This window comes from Cydia pomonella, chromosome 3 (genome assembly GCF_033807575.1).
Source record: "Cydia pomonella isolate Wapato2018A chromosome 3, ilCydPomo1, whole genome shotgun sequence".
Lineage (NCBI taxonomy): Eukaryota > Metazoa > Arthropoda > Insecta > Lepidoptera > Tortricidae > Cydia > Cydia pomonella.
In genome coordinates, this window is record NC_084705.1 from 7,853,160 (window position 1) to 7,874,962 (window position 21,803).

Here is a 21,803-nt window from a genome sequence, read left to right on the forward strand (position 1 = left end):
TACAATCATTATGCTTTATTAATTTCATGTATTTATATATTTATGACAATATCGTCTCACCTAACCTTATTAAGTTACTAATTATAGTTATATTTCATAAATTTTGAATCAATTGGACATAAACTGGTAGGTAAATAATATCGTTTTAACCAGGGATTTTCTCTAAGTGAAGATTCAATTTCCAAAAATTTAAGGACAGTTCTGAGTACACCTAACGTCAAAACTTAATAGTAAATTTGCTCATAAACCTAATTTTACATCAAATAAATGTTCCAAGACAAATTCGAAACTGAGACCTCTATCTGGCAAGGGATTTCTGTTCTAGTTTTAGGATTGCACATTCTATTTCTTACAGATGTAGATTTTGTAAAATATCTTCAAAACATACATTCTAGCTTCAAGTTTTCTGGACAAAACAACGCTTACTACTACAAACAACTGTACAACACAAACACGAGATTATTTTTTGAGCAAACGTCGAAATTATACAACAAAAATTCACCCTTAGCCAGACAGTTCTAAAACTAACTTTACCCGATTCAAGAGAAGATAGAAGTCAACGAAAAACTAAATTAAGTGAATCAATAAATAAATATCGGATATATCGACAATATACAATTATTACAATTTACATTTACTTAACGAACACAGCACAAAATTAAAATATGTATAAATGAAACCGGCTCACTGGGTTCTTAGTAAAAACGTTCACTAGTTACAACCTACGTGAAAAATCAATTTACAAGTAGTTTACATTATTACGAAACACGTATAACCAGAATCCTGACAACAGCTCACCCCTCGTATATCACTCTCCTTTTAAAATATTCGTAAAACTATCGTTACGAGTAAATATATTCAATGTTCGATATTTTTCTTTACGTATATCGGTTTCTTAAAGCAATGATTTTATAAAAATACCTTTTACTAGAGTGAGGTGTTCTCGACGCTTGTATATGGGTCGCTACTCCTAGCTAGAGGGTCTACGGACGTGACACCCACCAGTTTATTCTCTAACTTTGGTATACTGTGTACATGAACGACGTTCCGTACCAACCCATTCCACAATAAGATTCAAAATAAGAAATATATCAACTTTCTCTGTACCTACGAAATTGAAGGTAACTTTTGTTTCATTAATAATAAATTATTAAGTAGCGATTTGCACCTGATGTTTTCTACAATGAAATGTCTTTTAGAATTATTCTCCATCGAATGGCACAACATTCATTTCGTCCGAGTAATAGATTTTTATCAAAGGATATTGAGAATCTCGATAAGAATTTTCTAAATTATTAACGTCATTCTCGTAACATTTTACATTAATTATAATATTTCCTATTACGTTTATTATCAGTTAATTACGTATATGGTGTTATCGAAAATCGTATACATTGCACGTGTAACTGGCCTTCCCAAACTACAAAGAATGTATAAAAGAAATAAACCGAACTGAGATTCACAAAACCAGCGCTCGGTCCCGATGCTAACAAAATGAACGACTCGTTGTTTCTCAAAATTAATCTCAATAAAATTATTCACACTAAAACAATTGTACAATATTTAAACCCTAAAAATTATTACGTACGTATTTACAGAATAGCAATTCGACAGCAATTAGAAATAAACGTCAAATATATTAAATAATAACAATATCGTTACTAATTGCCTTCTTATCAATGGTTAATTATAAGAGGTCCTTATGGTTTTGTGATTCAATATCATGCGAAAACTTTGAGAATTTAGATTGTTTGCAAATTGCTTGATGTCAGAAATAAATAAAGACCTTCTCTACCTATTCGTGAAGGTACGAAGCAATCTATAAGAAACCCTGACAGATTAGCTATTCGGAAACTTATATTAAGAATGTCGCAGTTAGAACAATAAATAACGAAGACTATCAAGCACTTTGCAAAAAATAGTTCAATAAATAGCCAATCTGTGAATGAGAAGATAATACCAAAATGATAATTATCCATGTATAATAATCACATAATATCGATGCAGTTTACTAATCATATACACTGCTTTTTTGGTAATTATTGGTATTGAGATTGTTCTATAAATAAATTTATACTTAACAACTGCAAAAATCTCTTCATCACACTATCATTACTCTTTATGCGATGTCACTAAGTTACATGCTAGTTATAATGTAATATTATCATGAAAAGTCCAACATACAATTTATACAAATTAAACTGTTCTAGTAACAGCGGCCGTTGGATCGATTGTTTCAGATTCATCACTCGTTGATGCAAACTCAAGATTCGACGTTACAACTAAATGGACACCGAAAACTAACTGTTCAATGGCCTTAGTGGAATCTGAAACAGAGATCTGCCTGATGGCCGCACCCGGGGCGAGCCTACTGCGGCGAGGTGGGCGGACTCATGTTGTCCGGCTCGTCTCCGGAGCCCGGCTCGCCTTTGGTCTTGTTCTCCTTCTTCCACTTCATTCGCCGGTTCTGGAACCAGATCTTAATCTGGCGCTCCGTGAGGCAGAGCGCGTGCGCGATCTCGATCCGTCTCCTCCGCGTCAGGTACCGGTTGAAGTGGAACTCCTTCTCCAGCTCTAGCGTCTGATACCGCGTGTACGTTTGCCGTCCCCGCTTCCTTTCTGAAATCAGATAACGTAGCATGTTAATATAAAATAAAATTTACATTCAAATCGAAAACAGTTGGTTTCATTTATAAAATTCGCGCGGCAGCCCTGGGAGCGCCAGACGTTAAAAACTGCATAGGCATTTCTGATAAATGGTGGTTATTTGTAAAAGGCGAACACTCCCGGCGGAGTTAATTGAAAATTGTTTTGAGCTTATCAATTTGTTAATTGTTTTTGCTTGTCGAATATTTCGCTCCGCTGTCGAGAACTAGTTTAAAGGTCTCTACATTGCTAATCGGGTTTTGACATTGACTGCACAAAATCTTATACAATTAGGTCGTACGGCAGGTCCAATTAGTTTTAGTTGAATCAAAAAGCGATATTTCGCAATCATTGCAAGCATTCAAGTTCATTAGTATTCTTTACGATTAGTCTTTGCCTATGGCGATTAAGCTAGTGCTTAACATTGAATATAATATTGGTTGGTATGTGGATTATATTTGAGGTGCGTATTAAAAATCCGTCACAAAATCAGCTCCCACGTGTTTGTGGAGCCGCGGCGATCCGCTACCGGAGCCAATTAAAATAATTTAAGACGCCGCGGGCCTTTTTTCGTTTTGTAATCATTACTCTTCAAGGAAGATGCAAAGCCTATTATACACGGTTTAGATTCTCTGAACTGTAATTTGTATCAAAAGAACTGCAGCGAGATTTAAATCTCGAATGAGACAATATTCACAAATGAATCATTCTAAATAGCACGGACTTTCGATTTAACGGGTCAAATCCTTTAGATTGAGTTATAGAGACATAATTCTTAATTCATAGCTTTAGCATTACAATTGCACTAAATTTCTGAGACAATACTTATTTATTTCACAGTCTATTATAGAAATTAAGAGCAAAAATTTGGAGCGAAAACTTGAGAAACCATATATTCCTTCAACTTGGTATTTAAAAGCATTAACATACCAAAACTTTTACCAAATTCTTAGCCCAATTTTAGTATTTAACATGAAGCATAAATCTTCAGGCTATTAAAACTCCGATAGTGGTGAGGTGAAGTTTGAAACTCGGGCGCAAAACGAAAGTTAACTGTTTGTGCCGCGGTTTCACATCACGCGAAACTCGATGTACACACTGACACGAAAACTTCGTGGAATCAGACATGGGGTTTAGTGACAGCCCTTCTAAGAAAATGTACAGTCAGAGATACCTAAGTAACTGCTATAGCATATGACAGTATTATTACTAATATTAAACCAGTACCGTATGTTCTAGTACACAAGAGCGTTTTCAGACCATCTCCTAGTCCAGATGTTGACAGTAAAAGTATATAAAAAGTAAAAAAACCGTGATGAGATGATAAACGTATCGTTTTGTAAATGTTAAGACTTGCAGTGACAAATGTGGCCGCATATATCAATATAAGTAAGGGCAGATTGTGACCTTTCTTGCGAATCGCATTAGTCTTGATTTGGAATCGAAGTGGATTGAGGCGATAGCTTTTTTGCATGTTTTGCTTTCATTTATAAGAATAATATCTCGAAGAGTGACTAACGAATTTGAACACTGTCAAGGACTTTCAAGAGCTTTTTCATTTGAAACCAAATTTTTAAACATCACATGAATAGGTAAAAAGATAAAGGGCGGGAAATCCCGAATTGCAAGTTGAGTTGATTTTTCTGCTCGCAAGTGCAAAACAGATAATGGTACCTATCACATTTGAAGGTGCATTGTACTATGCCTGCAGATTCCAATTTTCTATAATTTTGCTTATTAAATCCGTCAATGTTGACTTAATTTGTAAATATTTTACAGGAATTTATATTTCACAACATGCATTTTTTGATATTTACCATTTACTCTTCAGTGGAGGAAAACATAGTGAGGAAACCGGACTAATCCCAACAATTTGGCTGGAAGGTAAGATTGCAAATAGGTTGCCCAAAAGCAGATTCCGATTTCAAAAAAACACAAGATACACACTCTACTAGTTAATAAAGTAAATCACACCTTCCTTTATGATATTAACCTTTTGGCTTGCTCATTCTTACATATTATTAAGTAAATTTAACCAAAAAAGCAAGTCCCGCTTCCCGAGTCTACGGATCGGGCGGCTGCAACGGGTTCAAAATTATCGGCCACTTGTTGCCGCCAAATTGATAAGTCTTCGCGTCCCATGCGTTCCAGGATGCAACCCATTGTAGTTTCAAGGCTTTTAATGTTATTTTAAATGTCTGTAACTATATGCTTGTATGTAAATAAACACAGTCGCCATCATATATATCGGAGCGGCCGAGGTTTACAAATTTATTTATTTATTGAATCAAGTTATAACATTAACATTACAGCTTACGCCAAAGCGTTACGTAGATTCATTACTTAAAAACTACTTATTTATTAATTAAAAACTAACTTACATCTACGAATATCTGTCGTGCATCCTTTCAAGCATTCCCTTCCACTCAGATATTAGCCTTCCTATCCCTGTTGCAAACAGATCACACTCTGGTAGGGCCGTGAGTAAGGAGTTAGCGAGCGCAGTTGCACGCAATACGGGGGAGTGCAGGCGCAGACGAGTACGCGTGCGCACTATGGCCAGTAGGGGCGGTCGCCTCCGTCTACTACAGTACGCATCAGGTACAGAAAGTTTTAGAAACCTTTCTAGGAGGCCAACACTATCTATCTTACCCCTCAAAACCTTAACTATAAAGCATGCTAGTCCTAGATTTCTACGCAGCTCTAGTGAATCGTAGCCTAAGTGCCCCTGCAGAAATCCAGTCGGGTACATGAAGGGGTAATATAGATGTATTTTCCTATATAGGTTGCGCAGGAATTTCTTTTGGACTTGTTCTAGTGCCAGGGTATACTTCTTTTCATGCGGGCTCCACACTACAGCGTTCGTCTCGAGTATGCTTCTTACGAGTGCCGCATAAAGTGCTCGCGTCGCATCTACAGTGAGCGAGGCCGAGTTGCGTAGTACGAAGCCCAACCTTTGGAACGCCTTGCGGGTAACATCCTGTATGTGTGGCCGGAACGTTAGCCGCGAGTCGAATATTACTCCGAGGTCGCGAACTTCTTCGACGCGGGCCATTGTGCTCCCAGCCATGCGGTAGTCATGACAGAGAGGCAAGCAAGAAAGAGAAAAGGTCATTACCTCACATTTTTCAATGTTAAATAATAGCCTGTTTCGCAAACTCCATTCGTAAACCGCGTCGATGTCGTCTTGAAGATTTTCACAGTCACTAGCGGATTTAACTGCCATGATCAGCTTTACGTCGTCTGCAAATAGCAGTACCGTAGAGGTTCGGACAACTTCAGGCAAGTCATTAATCAGAATCAAGAATAGCAACGGCCCTAAATTTGATCCCTGACTTATACCCGAGCGTGTTGTGTACGGCTTGGAAAGATATGGGCCATACTTAACAAATTGTTTCCTGTCCCTAAGGTAACAAGAAAACAAGCGCAATAGGCGGGGGGTGAATCCCATTTTCCCCAGTTTAAGTAGCAGTACATCGTTGTCCACCCTGTCGAATGCCTTCTGAAAATCGAGATAGACGACGTCAACCTGACAGTGATCGTCCATCTTACTAGAAAGAAGGTCCACCAGTTCCACAAGATTGGTGGCCACCGATCTCTTGGGTAGGAAAGCAAGCAAATATCTGAACAAAGCCTCTATTATTAAGACTCATGTTCAGATATTTTGAGCATTTAGCCGCTCCGATATATCTGATGGCCACTGTATTTTTAGCATGGTTTCAAATGGAATGTGTAGTAAGGTTAGATATTTGGTTGTTTACACCTACTTAGGGTTAAATATTTCTTGCAAAGTTCTCTCTCGGAAACTTGAGAGCAATGAAATTTTATCACTTTGTACATTATTTTTTAATATGATCCATTTTTTTTGTTCTTGACCTTGGTGTGTAATCAAGGGAAGTAATTCCCAGAACCACACGTCTGTTTTTAATATTACGAAAAAGTACGTAAAGTAAGTAAATAAAGACGTAGTACGCAGACAACCAAACCAGACCAACCAGAGTAGACAGCCTGTAGACAGTCCAACGTTTGGGAACAGGCATCAAGTCAGGTTGCAGAGTAGTCAGCATGTACTATATGTACTTACATGTTTTTAATACATATAAATTAATATTATAGGACATTATAGGTAACACAAATTGACTAAATCCCACAGTAAGCTCAATAAGGCTGGTGTTGTAGGCTTGTAGGTACTTAAACAACGATATACCTATATTATATATGTAAATACTTACATACATATGGCTTTATTCATAAACGCGCTACAAATCTCAATTTGCTATTAATCGATTGTCTTAATCTGTCATTCTGACTTATGTATTCGTAAGATAGGGGAAAAAACATTAATTAATAAATTGAAGCTAAAGTTTTATGAATAAGAGGGATAGAAAATACCCATGACTCAGGACTCAGGAACAAATATCAGTCCTCATCACACAAATAAATGCCCTTCAGGATTTGAATCCGGAACCATCGGCTTCATAGGCAGTGCCACTACCCACTTGACTAGACCGATCGTCTTGGTCCAGTTGTACACTACGACTAAGAACTGTTTTTAGTCAATATTAAAACAGTTCTTAGTGCTGCTTTGAAGACGCTATAAAAATTAACTAATTCATAGACGTGAAATATAACAAATATTGCGTTTCCAACAAAGTAAACAGCCTAAAACATTCCAACGTTAGACAACAGGATGAATAGTTATAAATGCAATATTTGGTGATTTTTATTAGACTACTACTTCATCTATGTCTATGCTTACATGTTTTTATATATAAACATGGCCAAAACCGCCAAGTAATGCGCGCACGGCTCCCAGCGGCTTTATTATACGCGACTACGGGTAGCCGTGGATGCATAAAACATGATCCGCGTCAGATTTAAACCGTATGTAATAAGAACATTAAGGGCGAGGGCACACTGGTGCGCGATGTTGGTTCATATTTTCTAGTTTTCTACTAGTTTCTGTCTGCAATTTTGTATACGTGGGATGATAAAGATGAATGATAAAAACGGTTATTATGTCCGTCCTCGGGCCTGAAGCTATCTCTTTACCAAATATCATCTAAATCGGTGCAGCGGTTTAACTGATAAGACATACAGACAGACAAAGTTACTTTCGCATTTATAGTTCAAATTAGAGGAACAGTAAAAGTCATTGCGAAATCTTATTGTAATCTAATATATGTAATTAGGTTAAGGTAACTTAAGCGATGAAATAAAAGAGCCACATTAAATGAACACATTTGTTTACAAACTTCCGAACCAATGCATTTTTTACAAACTATATTTTTGATATCACATCTCCTTATCCATATCTAAGTATATGACTTCATCGAGTTAATTTTCTGTTATCGTAAATTTCGTTTATTATCTACCCCTAAAAAGACGACGGGGACGTAATATAATCCAATATTTTTTTATTCTAAAAACACATTGTTCATATAATATATCACATAGTATGCACCGTATATTCATTACATATTTTAATCAAAATCTCTTACACCATTATTTAATTAAGCATCCAAACGGGCGTTTTTATGAACGCGCCTTTACCTGCGCGGGTGAACCGTTTGGACCGTCCTCCGAGACACTAACGCCCTCTTAGTACGAAGTAGGAATAAATTGGAAACTTAATTAATTTTCGACTCTTTACTATCGTAATTAGGTTCGATTTCAATTGGAACGTTGTTGGATATCAATCATTTCAGTTATGAAGATTCTTAGTAACGTATTAATATCAAACACAGCTGTACTCTGTATTTATAAGGAAGTATTGCGATTCGCATCATGAAATCGTTTTGTTATTTCAGACTAGTCTGAGATTAGATTATTAATGTGGAATATCTTTCGGCTAATATACTTGTAGGTACCATTCATATGGATTGCGTGGAAAATATTAAATTGCACTGTGAATTGAATTACTTCATATGAAATTGTCATATTCAATTTATGTTTCTAACTCCCTACTTAGGTGCGAAGTCTATATTGATGAACTCATACAGTGCCAAAACAAAATAGGGACTTAAACTAGTTACGGATTGCTTTTTCATAAAAATGGCTATGATTTCAATTAGGTATATAATCAGGAGTCGTGTTTTAATTTTTTTCTAATTTTCTTCAAAATTTGCTTTCAAACACCCAGGAAGTTGTATTATCGACATTTACTCTTCACTATAACAAACAGGCTGTGCTTAACTCGTAAAAGTGTCACCAAGATTTTTCTTTGGAAGAGGTTCAGCTCGCGATACGTGTTGTCGCCCGTCGACCGTCTGCGCAGGAATCGCAGCTTGAGCAGTAAACTCAGCGCCGCATGCAAGGGTATATCGCCATAACATGTTCATACGAAACAAGCGTTCAAATCGCGTCTCAGCCGCCCGTCTGCACCACAATCGCAGCTTTACCAGCGGGCGCAGCGCTGCATGTGTCGGGCCCCATAAATCATCCGACAGCAGGGGACCAGGGGACCGGGGGGGAAATCGGGGCCTTTCACGACACGGACCGTGGACGCTCAAGAACTTTCCTGCCCAAGGAAACAATGCGCGAAGTTTTTTGGACCCGTAGTGGAAATCGTGGAAAGCGATAGAAATAATGGGGACTTATTTATGGATGTTTCGCTGTTCACAACGCGAAGTTGAGCTTAAAGATGAACTGATTTTCCATGAAATACTCAAATTGTTTTGAGCTAGAGCTTTTACAAATGACAAAATGCTAGTCGTTTTTTAGGTAGGTATCCACGTAAACCAGGTACACCATTAAGCAAACATACGTTAAAGCAGATTTATTTTTTCCATTGACATAAGCCCCATGGGAAACTCGGCAACAATCAGCAAATCCATACCGCTCGGTACAGAATATTGGACTAATATTCCCAGGCACCAGAGGTCGAGTACATTTATCTGGATACACGCGCAGAAATATTGAGCGGTCTGGGTGCTACTATCTGGGACCGCATTTGTACTGATTACGGCGTGCATTCAGCCAGGGGTCGAAAAGGGCTTGATAACAAACGGTTATCCGTCAGGCGGTGACAGATTAAATCATTGAATGAAACGCAATTTAGCGTAAAAGGTCGTACTGTTGAGTATGATTTCAAGTTACTCAGAGTTCAACCGACGAAGGTTATGTGGTAGCGCTATCACTTATCACAGTAGATGAAACAATACGTGGTGTTAATCCACAGTTATTGATGATAAAACGCTATTCAACATTGCTACTATTCATGGAGTCTGTTAATTAGATTTCGTATTGTCATAATACAATTATTTGAAGACCGTCATGTTTTGTTCCGTGACCTTACCATTGTTTTTAGCTATTTTGAATTTATGAATTCATAACATAGCCGCAAAACATATTCAACCACAAATTCCGCCGCGCAAAAAGAGCGCGTAGCGAGCGAGCCTAAATACCAAATTCATCAAGGGATGACAAGTGAAAAGAGCTTTTAATTTAATTCGTTGCAGCGCCCGAGGAACACGAAAAAAATACAGCGACAGCTTGAAGCGATATCGACAATCAATAATTCATGTCGTACAATTTCATACATATCAACGCAAGGGTATCATCACATCGTGACCCACAGCCTCAGACAAATACCCACCTTAAACCCTAGAGTAATAAATCGAACTTCGTTTAACCGCGGTCATGAAATATAATCTTTTGCCATTCTGTGGCCACTCAGTGTATTGCAACATCGTACATGATATCAAACGGGTATTCAGATTAATGCAATTTCTCTTAAACGCTTGCACGTCATAAATAAAATTGCTGGTTTCCGACGTTGTTCGGCGAAGGTCCGTGTGAGGTTAATACGTTTAATTGATAATGCATTAATATCTGGGAAACCACCACCATTTTAAAGCTAGGTTTAGACTAGTAAAAACTTGCATGCAATTTTCATTACATTGCGGTATCTGACCAAACTTTTGAATGCAGTTTACTTTAGTAGTCAGCAATGTAACGCAAACTGCACGCAAGTTTTGCTAGTCTAAGCTTCGATGAATGTTCACTAAATCACAGTGCGAGATTATTTAAACGATTTAAACTTCCATGTTGACAAATTTAACTAACATGGTAAATAAAATAACTAAGCGGTATGTCTATATAGTATAATAACTTCGTAGTAAGTCATGCAAGTGAATTATCATTAAGTTAAATACATGAAGATGTATTATATTTGATATGCTCGTTATTATAGAAAGTTATTTATTCGAAGGATCCCTAAAATACAAGCTCGATACATCCTGATTGCTTTACTTTTTAAGGTCGTAGCAATTTAAACCCGTCGTTGGACCACAGCGATTTAATTTATCCTTTTCAGTTTGAACTGATATGTTGCACGATTGTAAATAATGTCCTGTAACTATCAAAATAACACAATAAATTAATGGCCGTGCCATTCGACTTCAAAACAATTGCACTAAGCAAGCCACACCGAGCCAAAATACACAAGCTGGCAACCCTACGAAAACAATTTGTGAGCGCCGTGATAACATCTACGCCCAAATGCGATGGATGACAAAACACGCAACACTATAATTATAATTACCCTTACATGAGTAATGAAGAAAAACAAAACGCGACTCTAATATTTGGACGTGTGAGCTTTATTTGTATGGAGATAAAGTAGACTTTGGAGTAGCGCGGGCGCCATCTGAAACTGTCGCATTAGCAACATGTTACGTGATAAATTGAAGTAGACCGGCTTGAATTACTTGTGTATATAGAAAAATTACATCTGTATTGGACAGTTTATTTTGTAATTACTTAAACCTATAGTTTACCTTCTAAGTATCACTGTGAAGATTATACTGCGTACCTAAGTTATAAATAATAAAGTTGCGTTTTTAAGACTTGCGTTCTAAAAGATAAAATATTATATGATATGTAGGTATTCAAATTCTGGACTAGTTTCATTATAATATTTTAATTTGGACAGATTCGAGTTCAACGCACTCCTAAAAAATGGTCTGGTAAGAACAGTTACTAAAAAAATATTATTTTGTCTAAAATACAAAGAAAATAAGGTAATCGTTCTTACGGCGCAGTAGGTGGGATTAATTTATTTGGTCGGAAATGAAAAAAATGCAAATATGGCCGCCACGTTAGTGGGCCGGCCTCTAATTATATCCACTGTTACGTCTAATGACTTTAAAATGTCCATTTGGTAATTTTGGGATATGGTTATGTACCCAATATGATAATTTTTCATAACAGTAGAGATAAGTGGAGGTAAATATGTAGGTACCTACTGGATTAAGAAATGTATTTTGGATCATTAGCATTTAGGTCATATTTTTCCATTTCCCCTTTCATATTCCGCCGCTTAGCTGAAAAATAATTTATATGATGTCACACAACACAAAGACATCATTCTCCGCTGTCGGCACTGATTCGCGGCGCGTTACGAAATGGAATGTTATTCTGCTTAAATTCCGTCGGTATACGCCAAAAATTACGCGGTCCCGGTCGGGGATTGAACCAAATTCCACCCGCAAAAAAGGTGTCAAATGAAATATTCAAATATATTTTAATATAATTCATGCGGCGGGCGTTTCATTTCTCCCTCGTAATGGAATGCTAAATTTTCGGGCGAACAAAAAATATATATTAATGCGCGTACCTAATAGCTTATACAAACTCGTTTGTTGGGCATTGTCGGTAACAATGGGTGCCATAACTCGACGTCGGCGGCACGGCCGGTGACGTCTTTGTTAGGCCGAGCTTTGTGTGGGGCTCCGCCCGCGCTGTCGGCGCCTCGACTAAACAACGATCACAACAGACCCTGCTGCGGGAGCTGCGCGAATTGTTCAATTCACACTATGATAGAATGGGTTAGAATCAGGTGGATAACGCTACTGGCCGAATGCAGCAGCCAGTCATAAAGTAGGTATAGAGAATTCCTGTTTTATGCCGAGTTATGGCGTTGCGTTTCTTGCGTCACCAATTCAAAGGGATATGATAACATCGCAACATTAAAACGATCCAATTGCGATAGACTGCCAAGCCTCCTAAATTTCAAATTCCCATTACCTAAATGAAATCCATAATTCATAAGGCATCAAACTAATCAACGAAAAAAAACTAAAACCGAATCATCCAGGCTCTTACAAAAATGAACCTCCCCCGAGGTGGGCGGCTAGCCGCCTAATTACCAGTTTTGTTCGACCATTACTATAATTTGCAGGAATAGCACGAATGAATATTTTATTTGAGAAGGCGATAGAAAGTGAGTAATTGCGTCGGATCACGAAGTGAAAAGTTATGAAAGGTGCCGGCGAGAGCGATTTTTCAACGCCAGCCATGAAAGTGAAAATCTTAATGAAAAAGAAAATATTCAATCAAAAATGCTCGAGACGCAGCTATCCATATAGGCGTCTTCGGTTCCTTCTTTATTAAAAAGCCATTTATGTATACATACATTTTTCATGATATAATCAACCGATATTGGTGGAAGTTAATTATAAGTTCTGGATTTTAAGATAGAAGCTTTATTTAGTTTCCTTTTTGGACATTGAGATAACAAATTAACTATTGGGACAGATACAGGGTAGCCAAAGTAAGCAGGACTTCTTATTTGCCTTGAATGATTTGCCTTATCCAGCTGATAAAATAAGATATATATTACTTACACACAACGCTTCTTAACGTGAAACCATTTCTTATTAAAACTAGATAGATAGCGGCAAAATAAATAAGCTAGAGAGGTGCCTAAAAATTCATCTCGACGTAATGCTCAGCTCAGAGCGCATTAGGGCTCCAAGATGAGCCTCGCCGCGGGACAGCGAGCCCCAGGGGGCTCCCCTGCCCCAAACGGGGGGCGGTCTCCGCTCCAGAGAATATTTGACACGGGTCTGGCAGATAGACAGGCCGGTCATGTGTGATACCGAGCAGGAAACGGGAGAGGGGGGCCTTTTTTCCGCTCCTCTATCGACGCGGCTATACTTATAAGTATAAAGATACATTTATGATTTATGTGCCACCGTCTCACAGCACATGTGCACGCATCGGATGCGTCGCTTTTTGTACCAGCCTAATGATACGAACCGGCTTAATATCACATTAATGAGTTTCATGTGATAATAGATTCCAATTTTAATATCTATTACTCTAATTTGCTTCTTAATTCGCCGTAAATTGTTGAGTGGAAAGGCACAAACGCTCGCGTGCATCAGACAGCGAATCGTCCATTATCTATTTCAATTTGAAATGGTAAGAGTTTGAAAATGGAATTTTAATACCACATAATAAGTTCGGCTTCGGCGGCTTAGTGGCGGTCAAACTTTGATTGGCGTCCTATCCCGGGCTTTAATTAATGTCCGCCAAGACCTCACCTCGGGCCAGACAGGGACAAGCGAGACGAAAAGGGACGACTACTTTTCGTTGATCTATAATAGGAACAAAAGAGCTTTCAGAACAACAATCAATCACTTAAACTTTGAACTTTATTTATTAAGTATCACGGTTGAAATTGGAAGTCGCATGTTAATCGACTAACTCCTTCTTAGTCGTGAAGATAGGAAATGTTGCCAGTTAATCAGGTTGAAGTTTACAAGTAACGCAAGCGGGGGAAATTTAGAGGTCCAAAGTCAAGGAGCAACTTACGAGGGAAAAGTTACTTGGGAAATGAAGGATTTAAGCCAGTGGAAATGAAATGTGACGTGTCTAGAGAATGCTACAGACGGCAAGTTCACAACAGTTTCTTGCAGGACTAGCATTATAGATATACATATTATGTATATGACGACTTTACAACTAGTTAAAGCCACAGATTAAAACATAGGGTCGATGCTATCCGGAAGTGCTATCTTGGCACTTTTGGTTTTTTTTCGGTTTTTGTCACATTTGGTTTAGCCTGTCAGGTGGGTATATTATAAAAAAGAGGTAAAATAAAATAAGTTTACAATCAACAGTAGAATACAGACTACAAACATAAAACTTTTATTTTCCATAAATGCACGTACATAATATAGATCTTGTCATAATGCAAGTATCAGCGCATTCAGCCGTAAGGCATGCAAATTAGAGAATATATATTGCTACAATTTATTATTACCTAAAATGACAATCTTCATTAAACTGGCAACTCCAATCACAACACACTCAAAACTACTGAGTCGTCAATGTGTGAGTAACATCTCGTATGACACAAGCGCTCGTGTGTGAGTCGACCTCGACATGTATTAATGGGGTTGGTGAATAACGGACGTGGGTGTGCGTAGATAATTATAAGATCGTAATGGTTTTTTAATAAGCTCCCAATTTTTTTTACGCCACTAGTTTGTACACTTGGCATGTAATCTAGTTTTTTGTCTCCACATAAGAATATCGCATTTTTTATGAAAATTGTGGCATAGACGACTAATGTGGTTTAAATTGCATGTTTTTAAATTACATGGTGTTGCAAAAAAGCCTAATTACGGATATTTTACATGATATTCACTTATCGCTGGATAATAAGCAGCGGAGCTATTATTTACTTTAGCGCCACCTATGTGGGAAAGGCAGAACTTTAAGGTTAGTAAAGTTACTTAACTGTAAGTACGCCAGCGCCACACCGCACACTTCATCAGCAGTGAGCCGAGACATTAAGTTTAATAAGTTTTAAATGCCTTTAAATTTGTAGGTAAAGTTCGATATTTTGACGGAGGATAAATTAAATTATATATCAACCTACCTACAGACAGCCTATAACTACATAAACAAGGGACACTTTATTAGTTTTTTAACTTCTCGCTATTTTCACTAGTACATGAAACCGGCATGAAAGTTAAGGTAGGTATTTATATTTTAAAGCCAGTCCCGACGAACATAATCCAAACAAAACACCTAGGTATCTAAATTCTACCGTCCCTCGCACGAGCGAGCGTTCGAAAATTCCTTTTCCCGCGTTGCCGTAAAAATATCAAAGGACAAAAATGCTATCCGTCAAAGTCACGCGTACTACCGCCTAAACCGGAAACTCAGTACCGCACAGAATTAGAAATATATTTTTATACTTCAGTCAGTCCCCTCCAAAAAAGTTTATGCAAATAATAGCACATGTAAATACAGGGGGAAATCGGGGAATCGCTTTCTTACTCGTGGTCTAAATAAATAAACATTTGGAGTTTCTTTTCTTAGGGTAGGTAGCTTTCGTAAGCGAGCGACGAATTAGTGCATAATCTAAAATGACGTTGTTTCTTGTGGATCATAAACTTAATTGCGCAAAAGAAATATTTATTTCAATGGGGAGTTAAATAGATAATTATTTTTTAATGAAAACTTTGGACTTCTTTGTTAATTTCTGGAGCGAGATTAAATCGACCTGTAGTCATTAAATATAGAAAATAAGTATGGTTTTTTTTTCAATGAATAATTGACAATCTTTTGTTAATACTAAGACTATGACCTATTCTCACTATCCTACTCAAGTTATCTTAGAAGTTTCTTTAATGATAATAATTACAACAAATGAGTTAAGTATATGAATTTGTGTTTTAATATAGTTAATCGTTATTTATTACAGTCGCAAAAGCACAAAGCCATTCATGCACAACAATCTATATCCGGGAAAATCGAGAAAAATCGTGCCAAACCAATCTAGAATTCTTATTTAAGGAAAAATCAGTTAGGGAAGAATGGCACGACGACATTGATGCGAGGCACAAAAGGCGTCGGAACCAATCTATTGGTGCATTTATCGACATTGCTCCATAATCGATCAGGGCCATGTCAGCAGCTTGCCGAGGGGCGGACTTTATCGTTTTGGACAAACCAGAATACACGCGGTCTCCGATTGTATATGCTATTGTTGCGGATCTCGAGTAACTTTACGTTGGTCCGCTTAAGGATTCTGATCGCCCTCACTTTCGTAACACACGAGCAGAGTTTTTATTTCCATAAATACATATGAGGGCATTCGCTGATTATCTACTCATGTTTCTTCTTATGTTAAGGTAACACTTATCTCAATCAAATGTCTGAGAAGGTATGGAAATATTGGATTAGATGAGAAAGATAGTGTGTCCACGGTGGCGGCTAGTGAAAATCTTCGGTGGAAAATTAGAAAGTGCTTAGATAAGCATGAGGCTTAATGTAGATGGTGCGGGACTAAAGACCGTTATTGGAAATTAGGCAGTCCTATGTCCTATCACAGGGAAGTAGAGTCACCATAGAAAATAAACGTTGAGGTGAATTTGTTCGATGACAGGTCTGGCCAAGAAGGTAATGTGACCATTATGACCCTGCTTATGAAGTTGATGGTCCTGGGTTCAAATCCCGGTAAGAGCATTTATTTGTGTAATGAGCACAGCACAGATATTTGTTCCTGAGTCATGGATGTTTTCTATGTATTTAAGTATTTGTATATTATATATATCGTCTGAGTACCCACGACACAAGCCTTCTTGATCTTACCGTGGTACTTAGTCAATTGGTGTAAGAATGTCCCTATTATATATATTTATTATTTGTTTTTACTGCTGCGCTTAGGAAACAGTTTCGTTTGCCAAGATGGTGTGGTAATGGTGAATTAAACTCCATAGTTATAAGTAGTTCTAAAAAGCATTATATAGATGCTAACTTCATAGTGCTGCTAGAGTCCGTGTACGTTACTTTGCACCAATTTGAATACCTATACCATCATAGGAATTTGATATTAATGATGATATGCCACACTGTCATTGCAAATGCCACGCAGAGTTAGCTTGGTCCGACTCTAAGTAACATTTATTGCGTAACCTGCGGTTCTTAGTATCTCACTAAACCCGAGTTTTTCATGTCATATGAACTTAATTACCATGATCTAATTTTATCTTTTAAAATGAATACGTAGGACTAAACCTATGGCATTGCTAAATTGCGGTCCAAGGGCTTTTGACATGACAAAAAGCTCCCGAAAATCGTATTAGAAACAATCCAACCGCCATAATAAATACGGCTATACATACGCCCTCTATTCAGCCTCTTTCAACGCAAACGGGGGAAATCAGGAGCAGGCACCAAAACAAATTCTCGTATTCAATCATCGGTTGTTCACAAAGGCTTGGAGGCTGATAACTGTACAATGAAATGTAACAAGTCGTCTATTCCCCATTGTGTGACGCGACCTAAGGGGGTGTGGGTGGGGGGACCATTATATTTCCATTTCCACCTCGATTCGCGGGACTTATCGCGGCCTACCTCGGACTAGGTGAGTCTATCTTTCTGTACCGTTGGGCAGGGTATACGCCATTGGTTTATTAAGAAAGGAGAAATGGAATATGATAAATTATCTTTATCTTCAAGTTTAATTAGATATTTAGCCTAGTTGATAGATAGATCTTACGTTGAGAAATTACATACTTCAGGATTCAACACGAAATTTTAATACTTATACAGTAATGCTTTTATATATATATATGGGTGAAAATTATTTCCGTTGTCTTGGTTTTTGTCCCCAAAAATGTGACGGAGAGTTGCTTTTTGTGTGAGATGATTTATATTTCTCATGTAAATTATAATCTATACAGCTAGAAATACATGCAATTGTACTCGACTTTTTTACTTATTTCATAGAAAATACAAAAAAAGCGTGACAGAGTGGTCGACAACGAAAAGAATTTTGACCCATAACACTAAATAACTCTACAGTATTGGCTATTTAAATTTCTAGAAGAAAATCTACGATGGCCAATTTCATCATAATGATGTAAAATGCATCCAAGAATCGTATAACATGCCTAAAACATGGAATCTCATTATTAATGGCCATAGGATACACCACGGGAATGATAAATTACTCATCCGCTTCAACCGAGACAGCGAATCTATTTTTAAGAGCATTGCCATTGGCCGGGTTTTTAAAGATGGCAACCGATTTTCGAAGATAAATGGGAGAATGGTTTCAAGTAGATAACATAGGCTAACGAGAGACGGTAAGTGCAGAGCTACTGGGTTCTAAGACTTAAGTGGAACCCATCTTTTAAGTGTTAACTATCTGGCTATTTGCTGGTTAGGAGATGCTTTAGGTAATTGATTTAGATAACTATTATTTTTTAATTATCATGTGGTACCTATCAGGTAAATGATACTTAAGTTAAATTTTTTCGGTTATTTATGAAATATAGGTAATTACAATAACTATTCGAAGTCAATTCAAAGTCAAGTCAATTATTATTCGAAGTCTTGAAAATAAACAGTATAAATTAACTGTTTTTAAAATGAAAATAGAATGTGGAAAAAAAAGTGGCTGTGACGTAATCGGACAGACAGACGGATATGACGAATCTATAAGGGTTCCGTTTTTTGCCATTTGGCTACGGAACCCTAAAAAGGTGAATTTAATTTAATTTATGTGGGATTAATATGTATCTCAGTAATGTTGCCGTCAGTTTCTACCCATCATGTTTTAAAGACCAATTATTTTAAAGTCAACTCAGCATTAGAGTAAAAAATAAATTCTACAGATTACAAAACGAATAGCATAACTATGTCACTCATGTCCATCAATCTGTTTGAACAGGGCATGTCAAACTAGGTATATAAACTACATACATACTACATAAACTATTACAACCACTTACTACTGTAAGAACGTTTGCAACTAAGTAGTTACACATCTTCCGAGGACCAGATGCTGGGAGCTATTCTCGGAGCCATGCATCAAGCTCACACAATCATAATCTATCACTGCCTCATCATTTGAAACGAACTTTCAATTTAATTTTAATATTAATTAAAACACTGGCTAGAGGCTCGGCGTACTGTGAAGAAAACATTGGTAGTCTTGATGTACAGTGGCCATCAGACTTATCGGAGCGGCCAAAGTGCTCAAAATTATCTGAATGTATACTTGAATTTAAGGTTCAATAGAGCCTTTTTCAGACATTTGTGAAACTCTTTGACCGTTCTGTCATATCTGATGATGACTTTACCTATGTAACATTACATAACTAAGGACCTGTTTCACAATATCCAAGAAAATTATTGGATAGCTAAATAACAAATAAATTAACTGCCAGTTAAAACTTCCAACAAAACTTTGCACTTTATCAACCAGTCAAGCTTATTTGAAGATTGTGAAACGCCAACGATGACTTTATTCGTCAGATAAGTGGCTAGTAGCTTATTCGGGACTTTACTTGGACATTGCGAAACAGGCCCTAAGCCTTATACTTACTATCTTGGAGGATTTAAAAACCGGAGTCGCCATTCTGTAATTTTCTATACAAAACAGCCGATTTTTGCGGGGCAGAGGCACGCCAAATATATGACTATTTCTACGTAACTTACATGTAGCCATGTCAGATAAACGTCAGTCCATACAATAAATATGACCATTGGCCGAGGTTTTCGACAGAGGGGTCAGCTCTTTCAGGCGACTCCAGTTGTTCAATCCTCCAAGAATAGATCTAATAAATAATCTTAGTAAATAGTGGATAGGCTGCAGGTTGCAGATAGGTAAAGTCAAAATTAAAGTGATTTTGATTTGGTTATAGTTGGAGTTTTGTAAGATTTGACAGCTACCATTTAACTGATAGAAAAAAACAGACTGTAACTGTTTTTTTTAACCATGAAGAACTGCCCATAGGAAAAAGTATGGAACGCTCATTTGGATAGAAAATATATGACGTAGAGTAGAACTTTATAGTTTTAAAAAGGAGGCATATATGATATACATAAGGGTTAACTAATAACTGACAAAAGGAAATTCTCACAGGACTCGTCTATATTGAGGTACTTATGTGACCATGATTAATATAGTTCCTTTAAACAAATAGGGGAAAATCTTGGCATTTCGATTTGGAAAAGAGACGAATTCAGGTGCCTAATGTGTAATAAAATATATATGTATACCTATAATGTGTTTGACGTTGATCCTGTTACAAATATTTGACTAGTAGAACAGTAGGAAAAAATACAGAAATACTTATTACGTTTAGGTTAGTAGTCTAAGTTGTGTGTTTAATTTGTATGTTATCATGTTCTTTTCATATTGGTAAGCAATAAAGAATATTTGTATTGTATTCTACAGATAGATGTAAAGGTATATAATTATATAGAATAAGATTTACATTAATAACTTTCGGTAATGTTATTATAATAGATGCCGATCATCACCACACATCTTAATATGTAGATATATTTGGAAGATATCGACCGATAGATTAACTATACAGGGTAGATACGTATTCAGTGACACGGGTCCAGACAGAACTTCGTAGTTGGCGTAGATTGCCCCGAAGTAGGGGTAGCAACAGTGTCAAACTAAAATTAAATTTATGTGTCAACATTAATTAAATATCTATAGTACGTCCAAGAGCTAATTGTCACTTGAAATTAATCACCTACCGTTTTCGAAACATTGAAACAATGTAGTACAGTGGCCAGGTGAGAGACGATTCAAATAAGTTTTTTTTTAATAGGTAATTTATGCTAACATTGCTTTGCAATTCAAAAAAGCGCTGGTGGCCTAGCGGTAAGAGCGTGCGACTTGCAATCCGGAGGTCGCGGGTTCAAACCCCGGCTCGTACCAATGAGTTTTTCGGAACTTATGTACGAAATATCATTTGATATTTACCAGTCGCTTTTCGGTGAAGGAAAACATCGTGAGGAAACCGGACTAATCCCAACAAGGCCTAGTTTATCCTCTGGGTTGGAAGGTCTGATGGCAGTCGCTTTCGTAAAAACTAGTGCCTACGCCAAATCTTGGGATTAGTTGTCAAGCGGACCCCAGGCTCCCATGAGCCGTGGCAAATGCCGGGACAACGCGAGGAAGAAAAGAAAGATTGCTTTGCACTTTACACTAACAATTTTTTTAACATTTACAACAATTCATTTTTTCCTTTAAGAATAATTGCACTCACAAAACTTAACAAGTAAATCGAAATTAAGTCAACACTCTACGTAACAATGATTTAAAAAGGTTTTAGCACTGCAAAATAGTTCCTGGCGCTTCGAAATACCGCGGCGCAACTACGCTCCAAAATTCGCAACTCCAAACTCCAGCGCAATTTGAATGACCTCGCCAATTACAATAGAATCCCTAAATCAGGCGAGCCACCATAAATCAGTTCTCAGACAAATTCAAAAACAGTAGGAGACGGCGTACCTCGGCTCATTGTTCCCGATCGGTGGCTAAACAGAAGGTGAGCTTTTGTACTCCAGAGTTGTAAATTTCATGAAAAGTGAAATTCCTT

The 21,803-nt window shown here is 37.3% G+C and overlaps 1 protein-coding gene across 7 annotated transcripts in view; it reads right to left on the reverse strand.

Moving 5' to 3' along the window:
* Nucleotides 1–21,803, reverse strand: part of LOC133515977 (homeotic protein antennapedia) — a 243,704-nt gene continuing 221,901 nt past the window's right edge. For all 7 annotated transcript variants that reach the window (XM_061848632.1, XM_061848631.1, XM_061848630.1 and 4 more), the window contains one exon: nucleotides 1–2,619. In XM_061848632.1, coding sequence (XP_061704616.1) covers nucleotides 2,369–2,619 — 251 coding nt within the window. In that variant the 3' untranslated portion in view covers nucleotides 1–2,368. The remainder of the gene's footprint in view (nucleotides 2,620–21,803) is intronic.